The 9,920-nt window shown below is 41.0% G+C and overlaps 2 protein-coding genes across 2 annotated transcripts; both read right to left on the bottom strand.

The window, feature by feature from the left end:
• Positions 1 to 609: 609 nt before the first annotated feature.
• ptafr (platelet-activating factor receptor) lies at positions 610 to 3,727 on the bottom strand. The gene is made up of 2 exons (XM_031838547.1): positions 3,649 to 3,727; positions 610 to 3,275 (listed from the first exon to the last, which is right to left on the bottom strand). The coding sequence occupies exon 2, from the start codon at positions 3,267 to 3,269 to the stop codon at positions 2,088 to 2,090; it is 1,182 nt and encodes a 393-aa protein (XP_031694407.1). The 5' UTR covers positions 3,270 to 3,275; positions 3,649 to 3,727; the 3' UTR covers positions 610 to 2,087.
• A 3,479-nt stretch (positions 3,728 to 7,206) lies between these two features.
• Positions 7,207 to 9,585, bottom strand: LOC116377019 (parkin coregulated gene protein homolog). The gene is made up of 3 exons (XM_031838546.1): positions 9,569 to 9,585; positions 9,221 to 9,370; positions 7,207 to 7,528 (listed from the first exon to the last, which is right to left on the bottom strand). Exons 2-3 carry the CDS (start codon positions 9,339 to 9,341, stop codon positions 7,377 to 7,379), a joined length of 273 nt encoding a protein of 90 aa, XP_031694406.1. The 5' UTR covers positions 9,342 to 9,370; positions 9,569 to 9,585; the 3' UTR covers positions 7,207 to 7,376.
• Positions 9,586 to 9,920: the final 335 nt, after the last annotated feature.

Raw genomic sequence — 9,920 nt, 5'->3', positions numbered from 1 at the left:
ACAATTGTTTTTGTTCACTCTCAATACTCTCACAGCTGTTTCTGGCCAAAGCATTTGAAACCAACTTATGCACAGATATTGATATATCTACAGTCGGCTAATACTGTCCAATATTTGAACAACTAACTACGAAAAAGTAGTTTGTCATGCACAAAGATAGAATGCCATTTTGTTTTTGTTTTTTCAACTGTTTATTATTTTTGTCTGTGACCAACAACTAAAATCTTTCTCCTGCAATTCTGTGCTTTTTCCCTGACTTACAGCAGTCAGTGAGAATTTAGGAATAGCTGCCTTATTTTGTTCTCTCCTGGCCTTGATCATCGTCTTTGCTATTCTTTTTTGGCTGGGCTGGCACAGACTTGGTGCCACATCGACCACCTCCAACATTGCAGCTAAAGGTAAAAAAAAAAGCATTTCCTGTCAAAATCTTGTAAATACCTTGGTGAAATGTTAACCCAATTCTGTTCTGTGGACAATTTTGATGTCTTGGATTTCTTAAAGGTTTTCCTGGACCTGAACAGTCACCAAAGTAAGTCTCTACAGGAAAGAAATGTGTTTATACTCGTGTTTGCATTTGGTTCACATGCTGTTTAAGGCTGTGCCTATATTAACAGTCTGATGACATTTTGTACTTATCAGGGGAGGTTTGCCACACACTGAAAGTGACGGAGATGTGTACATAAATTACACAAACACCAGCCAAGACTACACTGATCTCGACCCCACCAATGTGACCGAGGACAATGTGTACTCAAGTCTATCATGAACGTTCATGTGAATGTGGAGATATGCAGTAAAAAGACCAAAAAACAGCATTTTGTTCAGCAGAAAAATATCTGCAGAAAGAGCTCAGCATCACCTTTAACCTGAATAATGAGGTTTGCTATTTGTTTTTATTTACTGTAATCTGATTTGACAGAAATTATTCAACACAATCTGAATGTGGTAAAAATAGTTAAAATGTTCACACAAAACAGCAAGAGTCCATTCCTTGTCTGTGTTTGTACAATTTTGATAAAACCTGTAATTTGTGTCACAAAAAGCATGTAATTTATTCTTCTTTTTTTCATGTTTGTTCACAGACTGAGATGCCTCCTAGCTTGTTGATTTGTACGAAACTGTCTTTTTATTTTTCTTCAATCATATCAATACAATAAAATTCTAATCACAAATGTTGACTGTGGAGTAAAACCATTTCCTTCTGAAAGTTTAAAATGACATTACAAACACATTTGAGGAACATACAAGATAACCAAAGACACTGAATACAAAATGCGTCACAAATCAGTTTTACAACAGCAGGTAAACTCACAGTAAGAATACGGTATCATACATATACAGTAGATAGGTGAATAATAATAAGTGTTGTCACACTGAATCATGGGATTTGTACCATGTGACATATACACAATAGTGGATGCCAGAGGTGAAACGTAGCTGAAGCATGATCACTCCCGTCACATGGTTTCACAATATGAGATAGAACTTGTCCATGCAAAGTCCAAAAAAACCTGTAATTCATCTGATGTGAGACAACAATCTCATATATTTTACTAATAAAATGTCAGGTGAGACGATTACGCCGACTGAGCTGAAGTGTGTGTGTAATCTAGTGAGAACAACCAAAAAGAGATGACTAAGCTCTCTATATATGGTTGTTATCCTTGACTTCTCTACTGTTTTAGTGCCCCCACTTCATGCAGAACAACCCCTGCGGGAGGATTTAWATATTTTTGTCTGCTGCTTTATCAGTTCATTTCACACACTAAAGTGATAAACTGTCCTCCCGCAGAATTTTCAGAGYCATACTCGATTTGCTGATGTACTTCTGCTTGCAAAACTTCTCCTTTTTAGCTTGTTCTTCACACAGGAAGGACTGGWRCAATGTGTGTGGAAATAAARTGTCAAAATAAATGTGTGAAACAACATGAAATTCTGAGGGTGACACTAAACTACATYAACACTGAAACTGCTTATAGTTCTGGAGGTGCAAGAAAATGTAATMTTGWARCAGGGGCAACATGAAAGTCTTTCACACACAAGTAACAAATATCTACACTTTTGTACAAGTATTAAWTCTGTTTAAATCAATTTATTTCGGGCTGCTGGTGCTCACTATGGTGTCTCTGGCTCTGATTCCTGCTGTCCATGGAGACCTGTGAGTTTAGCGTCTGTGAGCACCCCTCTCTCTTTACTAACTGTTTAATGTGGGCCGTGATGAACCCTCTGAACTTCTGTGTGGCAAAATAATAAATTACAGGATCCAAAATGCAGTTGAGGCCCATAAGAAGCAAAGTGATCTGATGTGCGTCGTTGAGTGCCTGAAGGGTCTTCTGGTCCCACTGTACGTGGCCCCAGCCCTGTGTGATCTGCAACACCGCCAGTGTCCAGAAGCCTTGAATTACATGGTGAGGCAGGAAACACAGAGCAAACACTCCTACCACTGCAAACAACATCTGCAGAGCTCTCAGTTTCAGCCCCCTGGGGCTTTTAGTTGAGGAGGACATGGTCCTGTGGGACTTCCTGGATATGATCGTTGCAGACCGGAACCCTGACTGAGGAGGATTTTCAGAAAGCAACGCTCGAGCAATAAGGAAATTACACACCACGACCAGAAAAAACACCACAAAAAACACTCCTATTATTGCAAAATGAGTGGCAGCCACTGTTTTCTTCTGTGAATCGGTTCGATGGTGGTAGCCCTCGAAACAGCGAGTGACGTTGTTCTCATCAGTGTTGGTCCCTGGAGATGCCAGAAATGGAATAGCCATCGCCAGGGTCAAAACCCAGATGACAACGCACACGATGATCCCACGACATCTGTGGTCTGAGGTGGCCACATCCAGAGGCCGGGTGACTGCCCAGTATCGGTTGATGCTGATGGCCCCGAGGAAGAGGATGGAGCAGTACGTGTTGATGAAGAACAACGAGCCAGTCAGCCGGCACATGAAGTCTGTGTAGACCCAGTTACCCTGCCGACTGTAATAGCCAATCCAGAAGGGAAGGGCACTAACAAAAAGGAGATCGGCGATGGTCAAGTTTGTCATGTAGATGCGGATTTCCCCCATGGCCCTGGTACCGCGGAGGCAGCGCAGGACAAACAGCACGTAGAGGTTAGCGAAGAGGCCCATGATGAAGATGATGCTGTAGACAACTGGGAAGAGGACATAACGAAACTCAGAGTCCAGGAAGGCTGAGCCATTACCAGCCGAAGAGCCCAGACTAGAGGTCCCGGTTACGGCAACCTGCTCTGTAGTTGAGGGCAGCATTTCTGTCTGTGGGAGACAAAACATATAACATCATAAAGCATTCTGGGGTTTGTTTATAGTCAAAAGAAGCACAATCAGTCACCAGTTTATTAAGTACATCCAGCTAAAACAAAGTCTAATACAATATAAATCCAACCCATGAAGGTTGTAATGTTTTGGTTAGAATTGGTTGATTGAACATTTTGGAGGCTGCAGTTTGTGGTGTTGCTGAATGGCGTTATACTGACAGGTGTATTTATTTATATTATCATTAAACCTTAGTGTGTAAGGTCTACCTTACTATTTGTTTTACTTAAATAAAGAAACTCTTAAGTAAATATTAACTTCTTTTTTCTTTTGTTTTTTTTAGAAAAAGACTTACAATAAAATCTTGACTTACCAGACTGCTTCTTCTCCTCTAATATCTCTCAAGAAGTATACGCTATGAATGGCTCAGCAGCTATTTAATACAGTTAAACTCACTGAATGAGCGGATGCTTGCGTCACTTCAAAGTTCAAGAGGTGTGAATGGAAATCCCCACGTGTTGCAACAAGCATCCCGACCTACTTATTTTGCTGTGTGTGTTCCTGTCCGACAAAAAGAAGAAAAAAAAACCTGCCATTTTGAAGAAATATTTTACAGTTGGTTTTTATTTCCATCATCATAAAAACATGTTTTAAATATTCTGAGGAAGACACCAACAACAGAGTGGCATCGTTAAATTGAAACGTGGCTTCTCTCTGGGAACATAAGGCAAACAGCAATAATTTGCTTTAATAGAATTGTTGTTTTCCTTTAGAATATATTTGAAATCGTTAGTTATAATAAGAGTTGAGCTCTGAAGTTCACCACTAAAATAAAGTATAAAATAAAATTGTAATTGTAGTCGGTTACATTTTTCAATGTAATATTATGCTATAATAATTCGTTATCACAACATAGGAAGACATGAATGTCACTTTAAAGTCACTTATGGCCATTAAAGACATTTTAATCCACGCTAGAATTAAGTATCACAACACCAACTTCAATTTGTCACAAATTGCAACCAAAAAGTCTTTCTAACTTTATGAGCAGCGGCTCCAGCTTTCATTTCTCTTTATCTCCCATATTAAACATTGAATTATTTACGCTTGTACTTAATTTAAAGGCTGTCTGAACAAGTCCTATCTCTTCAATGACTCATGATTGCAGCTAATAGTCCGAATGATGAAAATGAAGCGTCAGATTAGTTTGATGATAAATGTATTGTCATTAGCATGCCTTCATTGTTGGTTATATAGTCCATCAGGGACGTGCAAACACATTTGTGGGGCTCTTTTACTTTTTAAAGGGCACATCAACACCCACTGTATTGTCACCATGCCTCCAGCGGATGTTAGCACACTGTAAAATGATTTGTGTCTTGGAATGTATTGTATGTTGAGCTGGATAGGTACCTACAAATATATAATATATATATATATTGTCATACATTGAATGTGCTGTAATTACATTGAATGTGTTGTAATTCACTATCCTGTTCTACACATGACATCTATTGCACTTCTGTCCATCCTGGGAGAGGGATCCCTCCTCTATTGCTCTCCCACAGGTTTCTTCCTCTTTTCTCTTTTCTTCCTCTTTTTTGGGGGAGTTATTCCTGTTCCGATGTGAGGGTCCTGGGACAAGAGGATGTCAAATGTGTACATATTGTAAAGCCCTCAGAGGCAAATTTGTAATTTGTGATTTTGGGCTATACAAAATAAATTGAATTGAATAATATACCGATAGAATTTTTTTGTCTTCTTATCTAAACCCATATAAACAGTGACACATTCAACTGTTGATATGTTTGGCTCATCAGCAGCTGAGGCAAGTGTGCAGTAATGCATTCTAACCACATGGGGGAGGAAGAGGCAAAGACAAACAGCAAAGAACAACAGGGAACAGTGGTGGATCGATTTTCAGTCCAGGTGAGGCTCCATGCAGCACTGTGAACTGCATGAACTACCACTCTCACGCTCTGTGTAGTTCAAAGCAGCACTTACATTTGTCTTGGTCATGAAAGCAGTTTATGTGAGATGCGGTTTGGAGTACAGTGTTGTGTAACCGTGTTGAATTATATTGTATACACTGTAAAACATCATACAGCAAATTAGCAGAAACAACTAATCTCTTATCAAATACATTTATTAAAAAATAAAATTATCCTTAAAAGTTCTGGTTCTCAGATGCATCTCAAATGTATAAACATCATAAACATTTATTAGTTATTCTGACTAGAAATGATACATTGGAGTAAACAATGGGCTTCTGTAACAGTTATCACTCTGAATGACTGCAGATAGCACACTAAATGACACCAGTTGAAACCAGGTGTACAGCGTTAGTAGAGAGGTTGCACTGAGAGACAACACAGATTGATCCGTGTGTCTGTCTTGACCTTTAGCATCAGAGAATTAACTGCCTTTAGGAAAACATTTAGTCTATATCAAGTCACATTTACCAGATTCAGAGAATCTGAATCTGAGGGTTCTTTAAATTGTCTTGTTGTCAAAAATGGGGCCAGGGTCTTTGTTGCAAACATTTGAGGCTGCTTCGTAATGGAAACTTGGAGAACCTCTTGACTTAAATTCCACTCTAAAACCTCAACACGGCAATGCCACTTGCATGTCTGAACCTGACACCACAAATGTTGCATAACTTTAATTGTGGCATTTGCACATTTATAAGCATATGCAGAATAATCAGCATTTTTGTGGTGGTCAGTTTGCAGTTCCTGGATATTTATGGACATCACAGTGCACATAACACCCCCAAAACAGCTCTATAACAATTCAATGGGGATTTATAAAATGTCTATGCTACTGGAAAATACGTTTTTAGTCATCTTATCAGTGTTTTCATCCGTTTTGCATAATTTAAGACTCCTGTAACATTGCCACAGGTGATACTCTTTGAGTTTATAGCAACTTAATGATACTTTCGGCACTTAATTCCTGTATCACTGCCTCTTAATATTGCAATAGGGACCCGTCCTGTGGTATACGATGGGAATCTTGAGGTAAATTAGTTCTTAATGCTATGCTATATCCACATTGTATTACAAAGATAGTGCTATGGAAGTGTTGTGGAGGATCATGGTATACCAGGAAGTGTTATAGTGATCTTATGCTGTTCAATTCAAAAATATGTTGTGTGTGTAGAGCGAGAAAGTAGGAGAGAGATTAACTCAGAGTATATTAAAATACACACAACCTCTCTTTAGATTCGTTCCTCCCCACCGGCCAGACTTGCCTATGTTATGTGGGGAAGAGGGGCGGGACCTCGCAGCCGGGAAGGGCGTTCTCTCTGCGGTCAGACCGGGCAGAGTCATCCCGAGGGGTGGGTCCTCCGGCAGCAGTAAAGGAAAACCCACCTTTTTTCATTGTTAAGGACGAGGTGGAATGTGATGGTTTGATCTCAAACGGACCAGGGAGGGGAATATCCAAAAGGAAAGGACCGAAGAAAGTGATTTAGGGAAAGGGGGGGGAACAAAAAACGCAATTCCCCCTGTGTCCTCCAACTCTCTGGTTGTGTCTCAGAATATGTGGATGAACTTTTTCTGTCCCGGGGGTGGACCAGCTAAAGATAAAGTCAGTCTTTATTGCTGAGTGTGTTTTGGGTTTTCATTCATAACTTTGTGTAGCTTTTCTCGTGCAGCTCACTGCAAATCAATGGAATTTTCAAATCTGTTTTCATACATTTTAAATAAAGTGTTACATTGTTCATCTGATTGGAATAAAGTCAGCGTGCATCAAAGATTCCTCATCAGCGAGCTAAATAAATCACTAGAGCAATAAAAAAATGAACTATCCCTGTATTTCAATGAGGCAAATTTGCTCCGTCAAGCTTGCATTTGTATTAACAAGTGATAGTGATACACATGTATACACAGATACACAAAGAATGAATTGCAATGAATTTAATATGGGTTGAACAGAATATACAGTATATATATAAAAGAGTAGAGAGGCAGGAGGAGCGGGTTTGAGCTCGGCAAAGTGGAGCGGAACAGAGGACTCGGGTCAGGGCTAGGATACAGAAAGGGATGAGATAACAGTTGGAGGCAGATACAGAAGGAGTAAAGTCAACAATCCCCCTCCTCATTTGGTCATGCAGGACTGGTAGGTGGGCACCATGTATTTGATTTTTAGGAAGGCATCCCTTCCTCCCTGGCGCTCAAACAGCTCCAGAGTCTCACCGATCAGTTGACCGATGTTCTCTCCCCCCTCGCCGTACTCGTCATCTCCAATGTCTGGGGACGAGGAAACAGAGTCAGACAGACAGCATGAGAAAAACAAAGATATTTAGGCTCAGTCGGGGTCATCGCAGACTGTGAGCTTGATGTCAAGGCTCACAGAGCACCACCTGTGGCCACGCTGCAATGCTTTGCTGCGGACAGAGTCGGCAAATGCCGTCCTTCCATCTGACTTCAAATCCACCGGACGGACTGAAGTAATACACTTGTGGCCAATCACAATATGGCAAGAAAGCTGCAGAAACTCCCCTCCCCTAGGACACACGCACACACACACACAAACAAACATATGCAGACAGTGCAGTAAAACACACAAAATTGTTCTTGAGCGCTGGGGGAACTTGTTATCGAAAAAATTCCTGAGGTGTCCAACCTCAACTCCTTCCTCCCTTTCAGCAGCAGGCACACTGTAATGGTACATTTCTACTTATTTCTACTTCAATATATTGTGTAAATGCTTAAGTGCTTGCACGTTTGCTCTGAACTCAGTAGATCTTCACCCTTTGTGTTAGCATACATGCTCAAATGTATCTTGCTGTTTGTTTAATGGAAATTTGATATCCTTATGAGTATCTTATATTCTTATGAGTGGAACTGTTTTATATACTTGTTGTGAAACAGTCTATCATAAGCTTGCATCATGAGACTTGTGAGCCATGCAGCAGCTGACTGCCTGCACCCATATCCTCTTCTTCTTCAAGTTGGATAACAAGTACGTATTATATATCAAATGTTCTATGCCTTAAGGATAAAACGTATATATCTGTGTGTCTGTTGTGACACAGATGAAGCACCTCTTATACTTTTACTACCATGGCCTGCATGGCCTGAAACAGGATGTTCCAGTACACAGGCCCCCACCCTTGATAACTCTTGCATATAACTCTGTATGATTTGTACTTCTGTAGTGCACACTTCTACAGACTCTGAGTGACTCTGTACAACTGCGCCTCTTCTCTGGCCAGAGAATAAATACTTTAAAGACAATTCCTGTTTCACGATATTCTTCATTTCAGTTTAATAAGACTCAACAGCGGGGAAAATAATTTTCCACCACAACACTTAAACACACACACACATACACACACACATACGCGGATCGTGACTTTATCAGCACACAGCAAACTGCCAATCTCATGGCATTGCACTGGGGCCTCAAAACACTTTTCAGAGGGAGGTAAATATAGAGAGGAATAAAGCGCACACACGCAATCTTCCCAGGTCTTGGTGTCACCCAGGTGAAGGCTTTCAGAGAAAGCAAGTACTCCTCCTCAACAGCGCCGGGATGCAATACAATGCAGCCTGACTGACAGCAGATAGGACAAAATGGAGCTTCTCTGTCAAGTGGATGTTAAAGTCGTGGGAGGAAAAGGAGAAAAAAAGGATTCAGGGACAGGTGCATGCACTGGATCTACAAAGAAAATAAGGATGCTTTCTGCCGGGAAGTCACAGGATTCACTGTCTTAACACAGGCTACACAATACACATGAATACTTATCACTGCCTGTCACAGGCTCGTAAATGTTTGCTGTCCTTCAACTCTCTGACGGAGTAGCAGTGCTCGCACGAAAAATGATTTATAACACGAAGGGACGTGCTTACACGATGACTGCCCCACAAAAGCGCAGAGCCTCGATATGCTGACACACAATCTGTCCGTGAATTAACACTCAACCAGTTGGAACTTACTGTTCTTCTCCTTGAAGATTCTGAAAATGGGGAGGATTTGTCTGAAGTACGGCACCAGAGCCTCTCCCACGTCGTCACCGGACACCACCAGATGTTTCAGGACTTTCAGCATGATGCACATCACCTGATGGTTCTTCGTGTTCAGGGCCTCTGAAGAGCAGGACAGAAGGCAGAGATCAGTCGGTGAAAAGGGGCTACAAGGTAAAACTGTCCATTTTTAGATCTGATTTGCAGGTTGTTTGTTCAGGCAGGTGGAGGTACAGTAAGTGTGGAGTGATTCTGACAACTGCAATTATATGGTACATAAGACAAATTACACATAAATCGTAACTCCCACACACACACTACCTTCCCCTTGAAAGCATTTCCTTTACAGCTTGGCTTTGATTTACTGTAGACTGGCTCGTCTGCGATCAGTGATTTCAAATGCACTGGGGAGGCAGGAGTAAGTGAGAGCCAATCACTGGGCTATTTGGCCTACAGCTGCACTTAACTCCATCTCCCACTGATAGAGAGAACAAAAGGGAACGATGGTGGGAGAGATGGAGGGCTGGAGAGATGAAGAGAGACAAATTCAGAGAGAGAAAGAGGGAAGGGGGTAAAACAACAAAAGACAGAAATGTCAGAGAGAGAGATGAAGAGATGTGACAGGCGGAGGGCAAAGGGTTAGCAAATAACTGTGATTAGCAACTAAGACAGA

Source organism: Anarrhichthys ocellatus, unplaced genomic scaffold (genome assembly GCF_004355925.1).
Source record: "Anarrhichthys ocellatus isolate YVR2014 unplaced genomic scaffold, GSC_Weel_1.0 scaffold813, whole genome shotgun sequence".
NCBI lineage: Eukaryota > Metazoa > Chordata > Actinopteri > Perciformes > Anarhichadidae > Anarrhichthys > Anarrhichthys ocellatus.
Note: the sequence above shows the minus strand (reverse complement) of the source record. Positions and strands in the feature narration are given on the sequence as shown.